The 23,889-nt window shown below is 37.9% G+C and overlaps 1 protein-coding gene across 1 annotated transcript in view; it reads right to left on the bottom strand.

Annotated features, from left to right (window-relative positions):
* Positions 1–5,321: 5,321 nt before the first annotated feature.
* Positions 5,322–23,889, bottom strand: part of PPP1CB (protein phosphatase 1 catalytic subunit beta) — a 30,610-nt gene continuing 12,042 nt past the window's right edge. The window contains exons 2-8 of the mRNA XM_071739410.1: positions 23,252–23,383; positions 19,947–20,177; positions 19,524–19,628; positions 13,855–13,926; positions 9,367–9,518; positions 7,681–7,815; positions 5,322–7,068 (exon numbers count right to left, since the gene is read on the bottom strand). Coding sequence (XP_071595511.1) covers positions 6,964–7,068; positions 7,681–7,815; positions 9,367–9,518; positions 13,855–13,926; positions 19,524–19,628; positions 19,947–20,177; positions 23,252–23,383 — 932 coding nt within the window. The 3' untranslated portion in view covers positions 5,322–6,963. The remainder of the gene's footprint in view (positions 7,069–7,680; positions 7,816–9,366; positions 9,519–13,854; positions 13,927–19,523; positions 19,629–19,946; positions 20,178–23,251; positions 23,384–23,889) is intronic.

The following is a 23,889-nucleotide window of genomic DNA, read 5'->3' as shown; positions in this document are numbered from 1 at the left end:
TCCAATAACTGAAAATTTATATGAAGAATCCCAACTTACTTCATCAGACTTGGAAATATAAGATTACTGAGTGAAGAAACACGGAAACTTTTGCTTAGGACAAAGCCCAACTTTTCTATGCTTTTCAAGGCAGCTCTTTTTTTTTTTTTTTCCTTCAGAATCCTCAGATAATTAAGAGACTTTCTGAAGCCTGATGAATTTAAGAGAAATAAATCTGTACATCTACCTGAGGTAAGTTTCAATGCAGTAAGGTGCAAATTATGAAGCCATGCACTATGGATAGACTTTGCTACAAAGAAAGATTTCAGTACAAGGAATAAAGTGTTTTACGTCAGACAAGTGCAGGATAAATGTGCAATAACACAACCAGTTCTGCAGCAGGAACTTTTCATCTACTGACCTTCGACCACCAGATGGCATCTGCGTGCTAGATCAATTCTAACACTAAGAAAATTGTTACCTCAACTGGATCGGGTTGTTTCATTAAGTAACTGCACTGAATTATTGTATAGCATTAGTATAAAAAAGACAGACCAAGGATAAGAATCTCTTCTTCCCCTGGGTGGTAAAGGCAAGGCAAAAAAGCCTCCCAAGACAACCATGTCAGTTGTTGTACCTATAGGTAAGACCCTTGAGTAGGAAAGAACCAAGTAAGGTTTGTTCTTCATCACTGCTGGAATGCAATGGGGCCTGAAATCTTACAGCTCATCCTCTTAACCCAACCTCCAGGAAACCAGATGCAATTAAGTTACTGTTAAGATATCCCTTAAAATGTAGTTCTTGTAACACATTCCCTGTCCCAGCATTTCACCTAAATGATACATGTTCTATCTTTATGGAAGCTGCAAGAAACCACTCAACTATAGCAACCTGAAATATAAACAAAAAATATCCTGGGGTAGCTAGTGGAAAATTAATAATTTGTAGATTCCCAGATATTTGACAAGACAGGGGACTTCATATGAGGACTGTAGAAATGCTGCCAAGAAGTAGCCAGAGGAAACAACATAAAATACCTGTAATTATTTTCACATTACAGTATGTTTATAGGGATTTCAAAGCCATGGAGAAAAACATAGTGGAATCTATTTACTCATCAAGGTTGCTGCATTCATCCATGCTGTATGCTCTTCTGCTCTTCTGCTTCATGTCATGAGCTGCACCAGTTTGTTGACAAGATACCAGGTTTTTTTGCCAAGCCTTTTCAATAATGAATTGGAATTATCTACACCATTTCTTCTTGTGCTCTACAAGATTCACACCTTTAAAGCAACATGAACAGGCAGAACCCTCTGCCAAGGGGAAAATCAGTAGTTTATTTTGATCTCTGCAGATGTAATTTACTATTTTTGAGTATCAGCTATCTATGAGAGTAGAAAAACCTGCAATCCTGCCTATTTGCTTTACTTCCTCCATTTAACAGTAACTCAGGTTAAGTTATAGCAATGAAACTTAACATCTGGGCATGTCCATCCTATTTCAGGAGGATTTTTCAAGTGGTGCTTGTTTCTTGAGCTCTGCCTGGGAGCTTTTCTTATCTTTAAAGCGTACATCTCTCCATGAAGATACAGAACAACTTTTGCTGATCCTTACTGGCAGCTGGATCTAGATAGCACCTGCTTTTTGATAAGATTGCTTCTAAAGTCTGGGTCTGTAATAGACTACAGAGGAAGCTTGGGCTGCAAATTCTGCAACTAAAGCAGTAGAACCCAGGGAAGGGGCTGTGCTAGGCTGCATGCAGTGCATATACTCTGTTTAAAGATCCACCTGTTCCAACTACTTCAAGCAGCAATAAGTTTTCCTTGGAAAAATTACTATAGCCATGTATTGGGAAGGGCTTGTGGCAAATGGTTATTTTGAATCACATTTTTAAAATCTCAATTAATAGGACATACAGGTAGAGAGATTAATATGAGTTCAAACAGGACACTGGGAAACAGAATGAAATTTTGTCCTTATTACCAATTAGTGCATCGAGATCATTATTATTTATTTTAACAAGGCACACTAAGATTTAGATCAAGTAACCAGACAGCTTTGCTGATTTAGCAACAACTCAAGGGATTAGCAAGGAAAATGCTCAGGCACTACCAGTTCCAGAAATCTATGGAAGACCCGTATCAACACAAAGTAGCCATTTTGTGTTTTATTTTGGCAACTTATTTATTGCCCCAATATTGACTTACTGTCAGATGATCTCCCAGTTTTCACTGCTACATGGCCTGAGGTTCCTTCTGCTTTGAACATCTGATACATGCAGCATAATAATGCTTGGTTATAAGCCGAAGAATTGCATGCAGTCATCTGGTTAGATGCTGTCATAACAACTCTGATAAAACTTGGGAATAAAGCAAGCAAAACCAAGGTATGATTCAGGAGTAAAAAAAAAAAAAAAAAGTATACAGCTGCACAAAAAACAATCCTGAAAGCTGCTACTGCTAATTAGCAGAAGCAAACAGATGACTGCAGAGAAAAATATATCCAAGGCTATGCCTAAATATTCCAAGCCTGGTAGTGATTCACTGAGTTCCTTTTTATCAACAAGTACTTCATCACAACTCTGTTTTGTATTAAAACACCACACTCCTCTTCAAAGCATATTATTAGCCCATGTGGACTCAGACATTTGACTGATGTATCCATCTCTGCTCCTGTACAAGGTGGTATTTATTCTCTCACCCTTGCTATTTAACCAGCTCATTTGTAGCAGAATATTCCCATTTATCCTCATGTACATTACAAAGCAGATGGATCCTGAGTCAAGTTACAGCAAGTTCTAAAGCAATACAATATTGGCCGTATCACTTCGCCTCTGCTCTTTTCTAAGCTGTAATGTTACCAGTCAGGTTTGTATAAAGTGTCTTCAACAAACCTGGCAGCAAGGAAAGTTCCAGGAATATCAGCAATGGAGACAACACTGATGGTCTGCCAGGAAGAAGTCATCACCTGGTTGAAGGCTAGCTTTTTACAACTATTATCTACATAAGCTTCCACAAAGCTTTTCAGTTCATCTTTGAGCTTTACACCAAAGCCCAAGCATGGGATATTTGTGTTCTACATATACTTGTAGATATATTTGTCATCTACGTATTCTGAAAATTCCATCTGTCCAAACTCTCAGATCACCTTCAGTTCAACAATATATGACAGCAGCATGTATCTTTTATATTCTCATTACTACAGAGAAAAAAATATCTTTACCAACCCTAAATGAACAACATACAGCTTCAGTAATTATTCTCACAGCTTCCACAGTATGATAGCAATATCCTCTTGATTTATCAAAAGACAAGCCACAGACAGGAACACTTCATATAATGGAGATACCCCTTGCTGTTCATCAACAGCTACTTCTACAATCTTTCAGCAGAACCACAGCAGTGAGGATCCCTAGCTTCAAACAACCTTAAAACAGGGATGTAGGCTATTAACAATAAAAGCAACTTTCACAGACCTGAGGAATTTCCACTGGTGTTTCCCACCAATATGCTGCAGTGGAATACTACAAGCCAAGTCACATGGACTTACCAGCTCCTCTCTCAATAACTGAATGCAAACTCTTAGTAAAAGGATCTTGAAGCTTAAAGACACCTCGCAGCAGTACACTTCCACTTCACCACACAAACTTGGAAGCATGAAGACCAACTCAGACTTCAGTGGCCACAACTAATTCTGTGTCCAGACACATCAAATTTAATACAATCCCCTAGTATAAGACCCTTTGCAGTGTTTTCATTGAGTCTAGTTCTACAGCATTTAGAAACAGATCCTAAAACAACTATACCTGAGCAGAAATAGTGTTGAAATTGTTAGAGCGGCACAATTACCAAAATTATACGAAGCATTTTTTCTCCTTTCAAGCAGCAACTATGAATATTCCAGGCATAAAAAGCTGGCCACTAAGAACACAACAAAAAGTGATGTAAAATGAGAATCTCGTATCAATCAACACAAAAGAGACCAAAGCATTCCTTGTAGCAATGTTTTAAATTAGATTAAAGCAGGTACTTCTCTGTTTGATAATCACTGAATACCTGCCAACCCAAAAGGAACAAATCAAGAGGTTATTGTGCCATGTTGTACTTTGCTGTGAAATCAGGAATGGATAAGAGTGCCAGATAAAAGTGGAGGTGGGTGTGGGGAAGAACATGCAAAAACATCCCCCAAGTGTTGTTTTATTATGACTCTTAACAGCTTGTTTGAGAATCCTTCCATTACTTCTTCAGCACACTAATAATGCTATTTAGCAGCATTTTAGGTTTCTATGGACAAGGTATTTACATGGAAAAAAACCTTACTATCAGTTAGACCACTAGCTGTTCCCATGGGGGAAAGTGTCAATTTTACCTGAGTATTAGACCCAGATTCCCTTTTCTACCTCTTCCAGAATGGACAATAGAAAAAATACTCAATATCAGTATTAACACTGTAACTGTAAACTGAAGTGGTACAGTGAGTTCTGTTATGTATCTGACGTTCCTGACTTGCCTTTAGTATGGAGTATCAATCAGATCTGTAGGGGCAGAGTTATTAAATCATGTATTTTTTTCTGCAGCATTGGATGATGAGGGATGTTAGCAGACATCCCAACTCCCCAAAAGTCAAACAGCACTCAAAGCCCTTGCAAGTGATGCTGCTATATGAAACCAGCAATTCAGAATACCACCACCTCTGGCTTTCTAGTGCCACAAAATAAACTAAGAATTTCCTGTTTCTTTAGGACACATAAGAAGGCCTGAAGACTTTATTTTCATTTTGACATAGCATCTGTAATACAGGCGAGCATGTTAAGTACTCACATAACACACAGCTTTACACCTGGACATTTCATGATACAGAAGACATTGTTCCAGAAATTAAGGAAAAAATGGAAAAATGTTAAACCAGATGTTTGGTAACATGATGCTTCTAATAATAGAGGCTGACACTTGCTAAAACCTAGGATTTTTTAAACTTTAACACTAAACCTCACGTAAGCAGTGACTTACAAGCAGGAAGTTACCCTGTCAAAGCTTGGAGAATAGTTTTCATCAATCACCTTGTCACAAACTGAAGCTACTCTCACACAGCTCTCATCACTGACTTTCAAGAACAAGTGTCTGTGGGCAGTATCAGAAGAACTCTACTTCTACATTCTATTCTATGCATTGAAACACTGTTGCTCGTTTCTAAGCGGGGTAAATTAAACTATTGTTCAAAACCACAGACCAATCCACTACAGATCAACGCCAGAGATATCTGCTCTACCTTTTTTTTTAAACAACAAACTCCATACTTCTTGAGTGACAGTAAGGTATGTTAAAATAACCAGTCAGACTTCATTCAAATGAATTAGACAACTTTTACTAAATGAAAAAACCTACATTTAAAATATGCATTTAAAACAAAATGGAATTAGAAAAGAGGCTTAAATCCATTTTAAAGAACTTGCTCACTGAGTCAGAAATCAATATATCTCTTGCATTAGATAATGTGCCAGTCCGTAAAACGTAAGTTACCAGAATCCTCCATTCAACATTTTCGAAGACAATACTGTAGTTGAGTTTTACATCTACTGATGCACATTTAAAATGGTATAAATCTGAAGCCTTCCCCCAAAGAAAATGACAAATTTGCAATATTCAATAAAAGCTTTTATAGTTATATCCAATAAGTATTGCATCCTAAAGCATGACAAATCTGTGCCTTTCATTTATCCTACTGTAGATTTTGTATCTTCTCTGTATCTTGCCATTTGCCAATATTAACTCTTTTAAGAAAGGAGAGAACTGAAAAGAAATACTGCATAAATCGATCATGTACAGAAATTATTGCTACTATAGTACACTACAAAGCAGAAGTCTATACAATAGTATATGAAATTTGATCATGAAAATCCAAAGGATATACTCTTTAGTGACATAAGCCTTATTAATCACGATGGACACTCCTATAGCATTTTCAGCTCACCACTCATCAGCTAGTGTACTGTCCATTGATGAACATCCATGTAATAACACCCTCTTATGAAGAAAAAGGCTTAGCAAATAAGGATCTTCATGTTCTGTGGAACTATGTAAGATGAATTTTGATGCAGGTAGGAAGTTACCTGGAAGCTAAGCATGCCAAAGGTGTTTCATGCTAATAAAACTAAAGCCAAGGTACCACATAATCAAGTTACCAACTAACAGGCAATACCATTTTTGTCCTATCTAAGTTAAATGAAGTGCCATAGCACAGTGTAACGTCAATAATTTAAAACAGTGTAGTGCACAAATTTAATGTCTGGCAGTTTAAGTTAAAAAGTCAAGACAGGTTTTTCTGTCTCAACTTCTGTTGGCTGTCAAGCTGTCCAATCTGGGCATTTTGGACTTACTTTGCCTTTCAATCACTACCGTACTACGAACTGCATTATGATGGGGCACACATTTGGGCAGCAATATTATGAACAAGAGGGTATGGTTAGGGGGAGCATAAGAGATCAATGGCTGTTCTAAGAAGCTCCTTCTTTATTTCAGTTTCAAAGAGAGCCCGGAAATAGACTAGATACCATATTTTCATCATTCTAGCTACAAAATAACCAAAGTAAAAGCAATCAAGCAACAATAAGACCACATTACACAAATGGAACATCATGCTCTCATCTGGTATAACTATTACATTAAGTTTTAACTGGGATGTTGGTCAGCTTTAAAAACCGTGGAAAATGTGAATATGCAGTTGAATAGTTTTTTCCTAATATTTGTTTTTACTCTATGCTGGATATTTGAGCTTGGAGCTATATTTGTTACAATACAGTGTCGCACATCTTTCTACTAGAAAAAATTAATAAAGATCCTTTACCCGTCTCTTTAAGTTAAACGTGTGACATCATAAAGGGTGTCAAATGGCTGGATGGTTTTACAGTGCACATTTATTATATACTGTAATATGGAGTTTTGTCCTTGACAGATCTGATGGTGTTTCTATATTATTCCTCTTTCTTCACCTCTTCTTCGGTGGATTAGCTGTGCGAGGTGGAGTGACTGGACGCCCAGAATTCAGTCCACCATACTGGTACTTGGCTTTCTTTTCAGATGGTTTCAATATCTTAGAGAAAATAAAGAGGTTCTTTTGAGTCAGTGAGAGCTAAGAACATTTCAGATACTGTTAAGCCAACATGAAACCTTATTCTGCAGGAACAAGAGGGGGTGGGAGTGCGGGAGCAATCATATCACAATCCTACAAACTTCTTAATACCAAAAACAACAAGAATATTACTTCTAAATTCTTCTAGTATCCACTACTACATTGGAGTGGGAAGGGGAAAGTGAAGGGGCTGAGAAGATGTCCAGGAAGGAACAGGGATTAAAATCTGATCAGAGCGTAACCCTACTAAAAGGTCCCAATAGTCCCTTAGTCTGCATAGTTAGGTACTCTGATCACTGTGTATGACTAAAGAGAACCACCCAATTAAACTTTGAAATGTGCATCTGAATAGAGGGAACAACTTAATATGCAGGAGTTAGGAAAACAGCAAATCCCACACAGTTCTCACAGTCAGCTTGCAGTTCTAATTGTCCACAAACACCAGCCTGCTAAGCAGTCCTGTCTGTAGCTCAAGTATGTTACTCTAGACTAATCATAGGCTCATCAACAAGCAAACTCAGTCCACACAGCCCCACACCTAAACTTAACACTTACTGTACAAAAATACCATACCTGGAAGGAACACATCAGAGTTTCATCCACACTCATCATCCCCCCTGCGTTGTCAAACTCTCCACAGTAATTTGGAGCTGAGAATAGGGTGACCAACTGCCGTTTAGCAAAGAATTCATATCCATCTTCAACCACCTGTCAACACCAGAGAAATCAATACAGCTCACAAAAATAAAGATAAATTTTGAAGAAAAATAAAAAAGCCAGTCTTGAGGCGAACAGGAATTGCATTAAAAGGTGAAAAGAACTCATTAAAAAAAATAAAGCATTTTATGCCTTGGCTTTCAGACAGGATCAGTTAATTCACTGTGTCTTGTCTGGACACGGAGTGCCAAATCAAGTAACTCAACCTGCCTGACGTGTCCAGCTTGAAATATGTATCAGCTTGACTGCTCAATAGCTCTATAATGAAGCTTGACTATGCACTGCCTGTTTATGGATACCCAGCATTTTATTGTATATATATATAAATAGAGAATGTGAATGTTTGGACTATTAGTTCAGAGAACACAGGGTCTGGATACCATCTTCACTGCAAATGTAACTCTTAAGTGGCATTGATTGTACAGATATCAAGTACAGTAAGAATTGTAAACATATCAACTACCTTTACAGCTTTGATGCTTTGAAAGCAAAGAGGTTCTACTTTGTTTTCTCTAAAGGCATAATTCACCTTTAAAACAGTGTAAGTAGTATGATGTATCAGCTAAGAATGCTGTCTCTTCCTCAGAAGCTGCATGTTATCATGTAGTTAAAATAGTGCACTAACTCTTTGTTTTGGTCCCATCACCATGGTCTTCTATAAGATGCTGTATTCATTTTATAACAAACTGAAATGACTACATGAATATGGGAAATTAGCAGCAAACCAGATCATCAGTTAGAAAATATTAATATCCATTCCATACACTTAATTTTTTCTAATGTTTTAACAGTAAAATTACAAGAAACATTTAAGTGTTCCAATAGTATACTTGAGTCCAACAGTGACAGAGTAAAAAGCCTATTTTTGTTTCATAGCAGAAGAGAATTTTTAAAATTGACTAAATAATTAAACTGAAATGTTACACAGGAAATTGAAAGCTGAAATCTGCCTAACTAGGGCACTTGCTTAAAGTAACTTAATAAAAACAGCAAAAGCATGCAGTTACAGATTGACAACTACAAAAATAACCTTGCTTTCTGAACACTGCAGTAAGTCAAACAATCAATGCCACAGTATTCTAGATAGCTGAACCAAAACAAAGGCAACATTGAAAACTTTTATGTGTAGACTTGTTTGTAGAAGCATTCAAAATTAATTTAATGAAGCAAGGCATCAATAGTTTAAGCCACAACTACCAGCTAACTGGCCCCTATGGAAATTGAAAAATTCTGGAACTTCAGTGTAAATCTCAAATTCAAGTCACTTTTATATTCTGGGCCTGGAAAATTTACCTCTGATGCTGAGACACAACAGTAAACAAACAATACAGAAGAAAGATCAGTGGGGAAATTGGGTGTTAGTATTCTACTTCACTGACAGCTTTGTAGTCCCTTTATCTTGTTTTTTTTCTTTTTTTTCCCTGTAAGTAACACAATGCAAAGTACATTTCAAATACATCCTACTGATAATCAGTGCCAAAAAGAAAAGGCTGCAAGTCTAGACAGAGAGGTTTTAAGAAGCGACAGCAGCATAATTCATACCTGGTGAGCTCGACAGATCAAATCCAGATCGTGACGATTCAGAAATTTACTGACCACATCAGCACCAAAAGTGAAAGAGACCCCACGATCATTTTCACCCCAGCCTTGCACATCTTTGTCTGGGTCAGACCACAGGAGGTCACACAGCAAGCCTTTGAAAGATAATAAAAGTGAGCGTGCTTGTCTTAAGAAATATCAGTCTAGAAGGTAAAATGGCTTAATTGCAATTACCAGAGCGGCTCTCCTAAAGAACATAACAAGCCTTAGGAACAAATTCAGCAATACTTTCACTACAACTCAAACAAAATATATGGTCTGTGAAAGTCTGGAGACTTGCCCCTCACCCCGACAAGTCATAGACAAATAATTCTCCTAAACATTATTTAATAACATTAAACGAAACATTAATTAATATTCAGCATGTTTACTGTGAGCATTTGAGGAGTTTAAAAATACTGCAGTGGGTGAATTTTAAAAGGCAATCATCAACTTCACAGCTCACCAAGAAAGCTTAGTTTGGAAGCTGCAGTAAATTTAAAATCCTATGCAAGGCCAGTCATAAATACCACAAATAAACCTGTATCACAAGCTTCTGAACATGAAACAGCTCTGATTCTTACCTTTCTTAACATACATGAACAACCTTACATGGCTAAAGCAAATTTTAGCACAGGAAAATCATGATATATTGTTTCAGGTAGCACTGTCAGTTTGCGTGGACTTAAACTGCTGACTTGTCATAAAAGCCTCCTACTAACCAGACTGGCATCTAAATTAGAATAATAAGCCTCTCTGGCATTTTAGTGCTGGTCAAGATCTTTTTTCTGCTGCCAACAAAAGGTCAGCCAACTCTGGAGTTAAAACTAAAAAAAAAAATACTAAAAAAAAAAATTGCTCTAGACAAACAGCAATGCCTTTATGTATAAAACTTTCTAAGCATCTTCACACATGGAAGAACAAAGCCAATTCAACTGCAACACAAACAAAAAGCATTCAGAATTTATTTCCTAGGTTTCCATGAAATGATACCTTTTTCACCCATGAGGACTAACCCTTAGGTATTTAAATACCTTAAAGCATAGTTTCACAATCAAAAATATACCAGCAGGCTCCTTCATCTGTCATTCAGTAGTCTGATTATTTGCTAAACAAAATATTGAACATTCTATTTCTTAAATACCAGATCCTTCAAGCTGCAGTCAAGCAGAACTAATGTCTGAAACCTCTTGTGCAAACAGACCCATTTATAATTACACACAGCTATCAAACCATCGTTGGTGCCAATCATAGATCCTCTCCAGATCCTTTCTAACACAGGATAAGATCTTATTTGCTTTCATGAGACAAAGAACAGAGCAAGTACAATTGCATTTTAGTAAATCTATCAAGAAATAAACTACTAATACAAACAGGCTATGACAAAAATCTTACTTGATCAGAATTAAGTTCTATACTGAACACCATGTTTTTTAAACAGAATGGTTGCACTGAAATCCTTAATGCTTTCTAGTCACGAATTTCCAACAAGTGACAGAAGCTGCTTGTCTCAGCTGCTTAGGAAGTGCTTCCCTTTCTATTCTCTCCCCAAAATCACATTATTTTAGAAGTACACATAGAAATCTGCCCTATAATCTCAAGTATCTATAAGTAGTGGTGTAACAGAACCCTGCAACATTTGTCTAAACTATGCTGCCCAGGAATGCTTGTACTTGAACATACACAACATGTACCACTGCAATACCTTAGGTTGACCAGCACAGCCCACCCCACACATTCAAGATTACAGTTTCCTAATAAGCACATGGTTGGCAATGCTGACCAAAACACAATTTATACCTTGCCCTCGTAAAATGCAGCTACTTTAACAGTTACTGAAGGCAAAAGATGCAAGTTGGAATACTGAGTCACATTTGAGCAAACAACTTCCAAACACCATACAAATGCAACAAAAATAACGTCTTTAAACTGCAACTGATGTTGAAAAGGCCTAGAAAAAGCCATCATGATGATCTACTCTTCATACAATTCCCATAAACATCTACCAAAAATTTCTCTAGCAACACAAATGTTCACCAAGTAACATCCCTCCAAAGAGGCACAGCTGCTAAGAACTTGGAACTTTCACAGAAGTCTGACTTCGTCAGTTTATTTTTCACTTTAAAAAAAATTTACTTCCACTCTGTAATAGCAGTTGCCTCAAGTAAGTCCAAAAGACCAAGACTTTCTAAGTAACTGTACCCGATGCACACATGCCTCTGATGGGTCCCTTTTACCTCTGCTGGTTAACACCTGGGTACTGCTTCTGAAAGCAAAACTGAGACTGTACACCACTCCATAGAGAAAAGACACTTTTTTTTTTAATCTTCACACTTATTTTTAGGAGGTACTAAGAATACATATGATTTCAGTGAAGTGTCCATGGAAACCAAAACTACATTCTGCAAGGGCAGTCCTGGGGGTGGCTCATGTGGTGGTTTTAGCCTGTTGCATAGGACTGCCTTTTCTGATAGCTCTGACAAACGGAAAGACTGAGCATTTGTACTGACATGCATTTGGTTATGCATTGAGAGAATTATATGTATCACAAAAGGAAGAACAATGTAGTAATTTATACTACAGAAACACTCATTTACTAGTCTAATAATGCTTCCCAGTGTCAAGTGTATATATACCAGCTGGCACAGAAATGTTGTCTAAGGGACAGCAGATGAGTATCACTCCTCTGTGTAAGCACTGAGGAACATCAGAGGAAGCAGAATTCTTCTATTCCAAGATTTAACTGTAAATTTAAATGTTTAAAAAACACACTTTCAAAAAGAGAGCAGATATGGTATCTACTCAGCAAGTTGTATCACACCATGGTTGAAATTTAACACTTTAAAAAATAATCCGTTGTACTGCTCAACAGTACAGTTAACAACAAAATTCAGAATAAATGGGACACTGAGGAAGGTTATTATTTAAACCATTCAAAAGAACATTGTACAGAAAGCACTAGCAATTTGCATCCAGCACTATATACTAAGTATTAATGTACTAGAAGAACAGAATTTTGGGACTAACACATTGATATCATAGAATCATAGAATCATAGAATAGGCTGGGTTGGAAGGCACCTCAGAGATCATCGAGTCCAACCCTTGAACAACTACCGCCACAGTCACTAGACCATGGCACTGAGTGCCATATCGAGTCGCTTTTTAAATGTCTCCAGGGACGACGAGTCCACCACCTCCCCAGGCAGCCCGTTCCAATATCTGATCACCCTTTCCGTGAAAAAATTCTTTCTAATATCCAATCTGAACTTCCCCCGGCACAATTTAAGACCATGCCCTCTTGTCTTACTGAGAGTTGCCTGGGAAAAGAGACCAACCCCCGCCTGGCTCCAACCTCCTTTCAGGGAGTTGTAGAGAGCAATGAGGTCTCCCCTGAGCCTCCTCTTCTTCAGGCTGAACAGCCCCAGCTCCCTCAGCCTCTCCTCATAGGATCTGTGTTCGAGTCCCTTCACCAGCTTGGTTGCCCTCCTTTGGACCTGTTCGAGGACCTCAATATCCTTCTTGAACTGAGGGGCCCAGAACTGAACACAGTACTCAAGCTGTGGCCTCACCAGGGCTGAGTACCGGGGCAGAATCACCTCCTTGGACCTGCTGGCGACGCTGTTTCTGATACATGCCAGGATGCCATTGGCCTTCTTGGCTACCTGGGCACACTGCTGGCTCATGTTCAGCTTCCTGTCAATCCAGACTCCCAGGTCCCTTTCTGTCTGGCTGCTCTCCAACCACTCTGTGCCCAGCCTGTAGCGCTGCATGGGGTTGTTGTGGCCAAAGTGCAGGACCCGGCACTTGGCCTTGTTGAAGCTCATCCCATTGGAGTCAGCCCATCTCTCCAGTCTGTCCAGGTCCCTCTGCAGAATCCTCCTGCCTTCCAGCTGATCAACACTTCTTCCCAGCTTGGTGTCATCAGCAAACTTGCTGATGATAAGGAATTGCAATCCCAGTCACAGTGAAAAAGGAGCTACACTTTACAAACTTAAAGACGAAGGGGACGTGACCTCCAGTAGAGAGAAGCCCAAATACTTTAAATGATACTCAGGCAAGCTTTGGACAGTTATGTTCCTTGATAAATTAAAGTGTGGGTGTGCCTAACCAAGGCAGGAAGAAGAACTAGCTATTTAGTCTAATTTGATTATTTTATTAGACTTCTAAATTTGTTTTAAGGCAAAAAGGGATCATGTATCCATATTTGGTTAACATATCCTAACCTGCTCTGACATCAGCAATGTGAGTAATAGCTTCTAACATGTCAGGTAACTTAGCAATCATGAGGAACATGCCCAGCACAGACTCAAAGGAATACTGTACTGTGAACAGAGGCTGCTCACAAAGTCAAAAAGAGGCTGCTCTCAAAGTCAAAGCACTGCATGTACAGAAATTGATTAAGCCTGTTCCATTATTAAGATTTATTTATACTAAATTCCGTGTTACTCACCTGTGTCAGGAACATCTGTAGGTCTCATAATTCTCCGGATCTGCTCCATTGACTGGAGATCTGGAGACAGTCCTGGAAGTACAAGAAAAGTGGTGACTTATCTACACATTTTACCTGTAAAAAGGGTTCCAGAAAACACATAATTAGAGTTTCAACATCCAGTTTCCACTGTAATAAAAAAAAAAAAATCACTGTGCAGTAAGACAACTAAGGTCCTGAACAGAGGGACAGACACAACAAATTAGTAAGGGGTTTTGTTTTCCTACTATGCTTTTAGCCACACAGCACAGAACTCTACAACTAGGTATGTTCTGAAACACTTACTAGAGAAAACTAATAGAGTATTACTAGAAAAAAAACAGCATTTCCAGATGACCTTCTTTAAAACCATCACCTTTCTTTAAAAAAGCTAAAGGAAAATTCCTTACCCAGATTTAAAAGATCACAAACCAAAGCAGCCTTCAATTATGACATGAATCATAAGTTAGATCATTGTTATTTAGTGTTTTATAACCCATCAGCTCAGCAGCAGGCAGTGACTGCTGTAAACAAGTATTAGACTGTGGAACTGCAATGGAGGAGCACAAGGTGGTAAACTACTACAGCTCAGCTGCTTAAGTCATTTATAAAACCACAGTACCTCAATTACTCAAAAACCTAATTTATCACAAGGACTTGTGTCTTTGTATATTAACACGTAATTACAATCAGAGCTTGGGATTCCAAAGCCACCCTTTGAACAGCTTAAAAGTACAAAATCTACAGCTTTTTTTTTCTACTTGAGGCACAGAGGCATGAAAGACAGCATACTAGATGCTCTAGCATCTTAAGTAATGGTCCTGAAATGACTTAAATGACTTAGGCCAACATTATCTAATCAAGGAGGTTGCAAATTTAGAAATAGAGCATAAAGAGTTACTTTGTGATGAAGCATATTTCATATTAGCAAGCCATACCCATTTGACTCAGTCGAGAACTTGGGACATGATAGAAGAAAACCTATAACTGGAAAGAAGTCGCTACATGAAATAATTCCAGCTGACAGAGTTTGCACAGTGGCAATGCACAATGTTACAAGAACAAGGACCCCAATGCACTTGATATAAAGACTCAATGAATTATTCTCCAAATACTAAGATCTTGAATTATATTTGTAGAAGTATTCTTATGACAAAAGCCTTCTAACCTCATCAGCCTGTTAAATCGTTCTCCACAGTACTACTTTGAGGTTGTGAAGGATGGCAGAAATCTTACCTTAAATAGTGTATCATAGGAGTTTTAATCCTTTCTATTTAAGACAATATGGATACTAATGTAAATTCAAGTAGCTAGATAGCTTTTAAACTTTGATCAACCTACCACTTCCTTTTTTTTCAGAACTGATCTATTTGCATGCATATTATATTAGCACAAAGGCATGTGGATTCTACTCTAAATGTACTTAGCAACGTGTCCCGAGATAAGTAAGGGACAATTTCAGTGAAATAAGCACAACCAGTCTGTAACCTCATAGGTTACAGCTCTCAGTGTTTCAAGTTGCACCCAAAACATAAAGACCTTAAAAGAAAGTACTTTATAAACCATGCCTCAACCCTGTAGCTGTTAATTTTCGTGCTGTTTTACACCACTGTAAACTCCCTGCACATCTGTAGAACTCTTTGTAACCATGCAAGAGGTCTCCTCTTCCCAAATATCTAACTCCTGCTGCACAAAAATAAATAGCTAATGTCTCAAATTCAGATCTTGAGACAAAATTGTACATGACCAGCATTACATGAAGGAAATAAGAATGCAAACACAGGCTACACTAAAGCTCACTGTCAAGCTGCTGTCACTACAGTGATCACTGCTATCTACTGGAAGAAAACTGAAAAGCACACAATTGAATTAAGTTGTCTTGTCATATATGACAGCTAAGCACAGAAAGTGTCTTTCAATACACTATCATATTCTTGAGGTGTAAGACCACTCCTTCCCTAAGGGAAAACTAAAAATGAATTGTCATCACTCCTGGCAGACTCATCAAATCCAGGCTCTCAATTTGAACCACCCCTTGATACATGGAATTAGTAGAATATGAATGACAGTTATTTGTTATAGTGTAATCCAGGAAGCTCCTCAAGTCTCTTTGGATGCTACATAAGATTATCAAGGAGACTTCGACTTCACAAATATTTCATTGTCATTACCATCACAAGAAAAATGATTGCAGAGCTTGAAATTACATAAATCTAGTATCCTAAACTAAAATGGCTTCCATCTCAGAGCTTAAATCCAACGTGGTAAGTCCAATGTGTTCCATCAGCGTGACACTACAACATGCACTGTAAGTTTATAGAACCTTGGAAGCAATCACATAAGGTCTACAAAGATTGGAACTACAGTGTTGTCACAGATAAGAGGATAATATCATACAGAATAAAAATCAAGAGCAAAGGGGAGAAAGTTGGGAATGGTTATAGAATAAGCTTTAATGAGGTGAGATAAAGAGCAAAATCAGAAGTCAAGGGGACAGCTTTAAGAAAAGGTCAAAATATTACTTGTATGAGCAAGGTGGAAGGACAGAGAAGAGAGGGAGGTGACTGAAGGCATACAGTGAAAGATCCTTTCAACTGCATGAACATTTGGATACAGGGATGGCAAGAGAGGCTTGGTTTATACTGTTGTCCTGGTTTGGGCCAGGATAAAGGCGATTTTCTGTCTTGTACTTTTGCTTTTAGCTATATCTCTTGTAAGCAGTTGCACTTGCTGAAATTAATAGCAAGTTTCTCAGACACTGTGTGTTTCTAGGACTGATAACACTCGATGTTTATAGTTACTGCTAGAGACTGGTATGCAGAGCCAAGGACACTGCTGAGGAAAATATAAAGAGGTCCCACCTGCATCCCTCCTTTGGGGAGGAACAGCAAGACAGATGCCAGAATTGACCAAACAGAGTATTCCATCCCATATACGTCATCCTCAGTATAAATCTGAGGGATCACGAGGGCCAAGCCATTGATTTCCAGCTTCTGGCTGCCTGCCCTTCCTGCCATTCCTGCCTCCCTTCCTTCACCCGGCATCCTGGAAGGATCCTGTCCGTTTGTCTGCCTGTGCTCCTGATCCGTGCCAGCCCTTATCTGTGTGTTCCTGCCTCCAGTTCCCAGCTGCTGCCGACTCCAGGAGTCCAGCCTGGACTTTCCCAGGGCTGCCCTGCAGCCTCGGTGGTGACGTGAGAGCTATTGGGGGAAAGGAGGGAGGAATGTGGTATCCATTTTCTTGTATATTTGTATGTATTTAGTAATTTTTTCCTATTTATCATTACTGTTTCATTAAAGTTGTGTAGTTTAGTTTCCAACCCATAAGTCTCTCTCCTTTATTCTCTCTCCTTTCTTATCAGGGAGGAGAGAGATTAATAGAGAGCATTTGTTACTCAGTTTAATTGCTGGGCCAGTGTTAAACCGTGACAACTGTGATACACAAAACTCTGAACAGCAGATGCCCAGAAAAGTCTACGTAAAAATAAAAAACTGAGTCATGGCTTCAAGCTATTGCAGATAGTCTACTGGGGTAGGTTAGGTGCCTTTTGTTTTACTATGTTATGCGGTTTTGCAAAGTTTGATTATATATCCCAGAGGACAATATATTTAAAATAAACTATGCAAAAATGCGCAATATAGTAAAAAAGGCACCTACCTTATATCTATATGCTAGCTTCAACCTCCAGCAGAGTTGAATGGTGTGTGCTGCTGCCTCAGTGTTTATTATAGTAGCAACATCATGAAAAGGCGTTGACAGTCCATGACTTCAAGGGATCTGGAATGCAGTTTGGATAGGATTGGAGAAGCGCAGGGAAAGGGCAAAACATACTGATGTGCTCAAAGTCCACTTTGCTTTATTAGGAGCACACAGCACATTTAGTAATCTTCCCACTTTATTTCACAGCCACAAGTGATGTAATTTTCATTACAGATGAAGCCTGTACAAATTAAGGGACCAGGAACATTCAATAAAGTAGTAAATATTGGTTTTCATGACAGAATTCTCAAAACATACTATATGCACAAAAGCCTACTTGATTAAAAAACAGGCTAACACCCAATATATTTATAACAAAGCTTGACATTTTTTCTTGAAAAACAGCTTTCTAGGGTTCTTGCTCATGACTCAAGTTTCAAGTGCTTATAGACACAAACATACCACCATCTTCACAGAACACACCATTCTACTCTAGCTACTAAACTTCCTTGATTACATTCTACCACCCACCTAAGCTTGTTTCCCTGAAACACCACAGTATTTTGTCACCATTTGTTCTCTACTGCTTCACGAATCAAACAAGATACAAAAAGGTAAAGCAATAGTAAAAAAACTATTTTGTCAGTTTTTTTTTTTAAAATAGTAAACTGTTTTAGCCACTGATAATTGGCTACCTCAGTGTAAGAAGTAATTTTGTATCTTACATTCCTAAAGTAAAAGATCTAACTTTTAAGACAGGTACCATCTCTTAAGAAAAAAAAGACACTACACCACACTGACTGAGAACAAAAGGAGATGATCTGTAAGAAAACAAGGACTTTCTCTAACATTTCAATGCTACCTGGAAACTTGCAGACTTTAATGCCTGTCTCTCATGCTCTCAGAGCATATTATGCATAAAACTCTGACAGCTTATAATAGCAGGCAGTGAAGTCAAAAGCTTACAACACAAGATGCAAGAAGAGCCAGGGTGATTTTTACAGCATGTTCCATACAGGCAGAACTCCTGCAGAGATACCTGTAAGTAAAAGCCATCAATTCAACTTCACAAAGACTGGAAAAGTCTACTTGGGAACTTTAGGCTCCTGGTATTTTTAATTTCAAAGACAGCTGTCCAGTCAAAATAGAGGTTACTGCAGTGCTCTCACTCCACTTATCTCTAACAATCTCACTGACAGTGCAAGTGTGACACCTGCCAGATCACTTCTGGATCACTCAGTGCAAGGCATCAAGTTGCCTGTTAATGGACACAGTCACAAAGACAGCTGCTAAAAGGCAGGATGGCTCTTTTTACAAATAATTTGAAATTGTTGTCAACTGTTTGACTCTGCAATGTCCTGAACCCTCATAAGCATCATTGCCTGTAAAAACATAGGGAGTTTCCTTCCACAAAGATGAGCACCCATGTATGTCCCAATATTCAGACAAGCAACAAGCCTCATTCAGATCAGCACCAAGTATTTTTTCACAAGAACAGGCAAGCACTGGGACAGGTACTCACAGAATTTAGATTTTCCAAAAACAAAGGTTTTATGCAGTCAAAGCAAGCCATGGCTGACACCCTGTAAGACTAACAAATGTCTTCAAGCAGCAGGCTTGACTTTGTGACAGCAGTGGTCCCTTCTACCAAATATCTTTTAAACCAGCTGAAGAGGCCAGCACTGTAGAGCTGGGGTTACCTGTGAAAGTTACTCTTCCACTTCACTGCTAGGGGTGACAATGTAAGCTCAGGCCTCAGGCACAGAGGGCCATGTGGTAAGGATGACGTGTCTGCTGCCAGATGCACAGAAAAGCACAAGGCATAACAGCAACCTTTAGAGACAACATAAGGTGAAATGTGTCCAGCTAGGTATCCACATCCACACTCCATTTGGTATAACATTAACCCAAGTATCAGTTTAGACAGATTTTAAAAGCAGTAACCAGCTTACCTCCATGACAACAGAAGATCTTCTCGTCCACAATGGCTGCAATAGGCAGACAGTTAAAACAGTCTGTGAAGGTCTTCCACAGCTTAATGTTAAATCTTCGCTTGCCTATAAAAACAGTGGGTGTCATTAGGAAGAGAAGACTGTTTTCCTAAAGTTAACCTACAATACATATCACAAACTGACCAAAAACGTTAGCAAATTGTCTTCACGGGGTATTATTTCTGTAAGTGTACTTTAGTTTCAATCTCCTGAAACAGCATTTCAAAAGAACAGGAGAAAAGCAAATAATAATAATAATTCTCTACAGTGACTTTAACTTTGGTTTGAAATGTACTTTTAGAAAGTATCAAAGCAGGTTCACAGAATACTGGAAAAACAGTATTAGGCTATAACATTCTTTCAAAATAAAAAGGTTTTGCTTACATTCATCATAGAATCCATATATCCGATTGATGCTAGCACACTCATGATTTCCTCTTAAGAGAAAGAAGTTTTCTGGGTATTTGATTTTATATGCCAGTAATAGGCAAATTGTTTCCAAAGACTGTTTGCCTCTGTCTACGTAATCTCCAAGGAAAAGATAATTAGCTTCTGGTGGGAACCCTCCATATTCGAATAGTCGAAGCAAGTCTGTATACTGACCATGAATATCACCTGAATAAGGAAATGTTTAATAAGAATTAGTGCAACAATATAAAAAGTACACAAATCAAGAACTTAAGCCAGCTAGTGACTTTCTATTATCAATTTTTTAAAATATTAATATTTGTTTAAAAAACAGACTGGGAACAGGCATCAGAAAAGTGAGAACCATGTTACTATTACAAACTGAAGCACTGACTAAATGTAAACAACCCGCAGCATTTGCAGAACTGCTGTCAGTCATGAAACCAACCTGAAAATGAAAAGCTACAGAAGTCTTCACAATCAAGTTGATGCTTTCTAAGCAGGCTCTAATTTGTTAAAATTAAACCAAGGTCAGAAGGACAATCTCTAACTGAACAGTTACATGGCCAGGAATACAATGGGCTAAGAATAAGTCACATTATTTATTGCAAAGACAGATCAGTAAAGAAGCTGTAAGAGAAATTGAACATTGGGTTGGCAGGGAGCACTTAATGCAAAGGTCAAACTGCCTCTCCTCCCCATAACACCACTGAGATTGCTATCATCCAGCAATTAGGGTAACTCCTCTTTTGATGCAATTATTCATATCAAAACAGTACAGAGACTTAAAGACTGATATTCATTATAAGACACTCAATCCTGCAGGTGTATCTGAGAAATAAATAACTCATGTTACTCATCACACTGCCAGCTTTTAAGTTAAGCAGGCTTTCTATGGAACACCTCAAAGCAGCAATTACAACACCACAACATATGATGGTTCTGGACTAGCCAAAGCTAACCATCTGTGAGCTACCCATAAAGTCAAAGATGATACCAAAACTGATCTAGAGTAACTTGTTGAATACAGGCAAAGCATTCCAGCTGGCTGAAGAATTCATTACCAAAGTGACTGAATGCAAAAAAGCTACACAAGAAGCCCTCAATACAAGCTGTATAAATTTAGTACCTCCAGGTCCCCTACGGTGAGCATTCCATTAATGCATTTTCTCATTTGGTGCTTGTTCAGCACCAAATCCCAACTCTGTTGTGTACAGCTATTCTCCAGTAAAGCACTAACTACTACGGCCTTAAAAAAACAAAAAACCCAACACATGCATATCTACAACTTTTTCCATAATCTTAAAAGACAACATATTCCCCAACCCATATGCTCCACATTTAAATTAAAGCACACAGTAGTAAGAAGATTACATAGCTATATTCATCTTTACTTTTTCCATGAGAAATGCAATACTTCCTCCTTTGAACAGACTTCTGTAACAATTCCTCACTCAAGGAGAATTAACTACTAATTAAACATACTACAGAAAGAATACTACAGTTGTGCTCATTGTCTAGAACTACTTTCAGTTACACACATAAGCTGGAGGGATCAAAACACTCAAAGGGCAAAGGAACAATTTATAGAAACAATTCTGTAAAAGAACCAAAGCATTTACTATTCAATTCAAGGCACCTGGCATTTTAAAATAGAGCTTCATATGGGTACAAGTTGAATTAAAGCCTACCAGATACGAAGTCTTAAAGTAAAAACTGCACCTATTTTAAAATGAATGTTTACATAAAAGTATCTTTCATCTTGCATTAAAACACATCCAATTCAAGATGTAAAAGCTTATTTTGGACTGACTTAGATTACAGGAGAAGCCAGTCCTATAATGGATCTTCAGGCACTGCCTGAACACACTAAAATATTAGTTCAAAGCAGCAGAGCTGCTTATTTTGCCTTTGATGAAAGTGATGTTTCTTTCACTTTTATCTAAATACATCTTTGAACAACTGCTTTAATATTGAATTTGGATGTACCTGACACTTTCTGGTGCTATCACTGTGTTTGGAATCCAATTTAAAAATAAAAAATGCCTTATTTAACTGTGCATTTTCTACCATAGTACTGTCCATCGATCAGTCTTTTCAACTACCTCCATTAAAAAAAAGAAAATAACTTTGAAGGTTAATTATATTTTGCAGTACATATTTTTATATACAATCTGAATGTCAGTTTTCATTTTTTCTTTATCTAGGAATATAACAAGACTCCTTTAAGCTTTTCAGCATAGCATAAACACAATGTGGTAAAGCTGGATTTTAACTTCAACTTTGTTACTAGGCAAGCTGGTCCAGTTTTTCCTCCCCACTCTACCAAGCAATTGGTCATTTAAAAATGACTTTGCCATTAGTGCTTTTTTAAACTTTATCTTAATATAAGAAACACTGCTACCTTAGATCTGCCAGGAAGAAGCTATCTTTGAGCATGCTAATAATAACAAAGACTGCTTCAAACTTAGTGCTATCACACTTTAAGAGACCTAATTCAAGAAATTTTATGCTTTCTAAGACTGTGTCTGCTGCTAAGAAGTTGAAGGATGGTCACATGCCAGTATTCACAAAACTTCTGCAACAGTTTTTAACAAGCTTGAGTAACTATTAACAACAGCACAGTTTTGAACAAATCTAGTATCTTGTAAAGGTTCAGACAAGTAAAGAACACACATTGTAGTTTTATCAATACCTGACAGCAATAATGATGTTCGTTAAAACTTGCAATAAAGCTCAAGGAATTTATTACACGGTAACTAGGCCCAATTCAAGAGTTTGCACCCAGCTTTATTTTTTCAATTGAAAGATTAACAATGTCCTTCAACACTATTTTTGAGGTGTTCTGTTTCCAAACATGTAAATATGTTTGTTTTGTTCATGCTTTCAAAAGAACAGCTAAAGCATTAGCTATTTTTAAAGAAGCTGATTTCTGAAACTGTCATCAAGAGCAGCAGCTCTAAGCAGGCAGTTCCTAGGGAAGCAGAATGGGCAAAATCTGCAAGTCTAGTGCAAAATCTGCACTGGACATGGGCACAAGCAGCCCTTAATGCCAACAGAACTTGCTTGTAATTAGTACCAGGAGCAATCTATCAACTGTTACCTTGGATTAATCCAACCTAGACTTAAAGTTACCTTTAAGATTGTGAGGACATGACTCATCCAAGCCAACATCACTCAGTATAACATCACTCAGATACCTCAGTATCCTTCCAATTCCTCTAGAACAGAACTAGATTAAAACACCTACATAAAAACACATACATACAAAGCTTACATACCACAAATTTTCAGAGGTGCCTCTAGTTCCAGGAGAATAGGCTGGCTAAGAAATATTTCCCGTGATTTTATGCACAAGCCCCGAACTTCTGCCTCGGTCATCTGAACGATCTTCCCAGGACGACATCCTCGTACTGAAATGAGATGTTTAACAAGTTGAAGGTAACTATCACACAGTTATCCAGGAACAGGTAAGTGCAGGTGAGCTGTTATTTGACATCTGTATTTGACAAAAAGCCAGCAACATACCAACGTACCTACGAAATTCCAGAAACTTCTAAAATTAATCTCTGATACTGTGGTAACTTGTGCTTAAATGTCTGTAGTCATTTCTTTTAAATCAGGTTCTCAGAACAATTTAAGCCTTACTTTCATCAACATTTGGATATATAGCAACTTCAAAAAAGTATTTAAATTAACAGTCCCATTATGCTAGAGCATTCACAATAGGCAAAATATCCCAAGAATAAAAATCCTAAAAACACTTTTACATTAGCACAGAAACTTCTTTAGGATCAGAGTTACACAGGGCTAACTAAACACAAAGAAAAAAAAAAAAAGAAAAACCATGCACACTTACACCTCTAGCAGCTGAAATCACCCTATTCTGAACATCACATTAAAAATTATGAAATTTTAA

This window comes from Heliangelus exortis, chromosome 3 (genome assembly GCF_036169615.1).
Source record: "Heliangelus exortis chromosome 3, bHelExo1.hap1, whole genome shotgun sequence".
In the NCBI taxonomy this organism is placed as follows: domain Eukaryota; kingdom Metazoa; phylum Chordata; class Aves; order Apodiformes; family Trochilidae; genus Heliangelus; species Heliangelus exortis.
The sequence above is the reverse complement of the archived record's forward strand: the minus strand, read 5'-3'. Positions and strand labels throughout refer to the sequence as shown.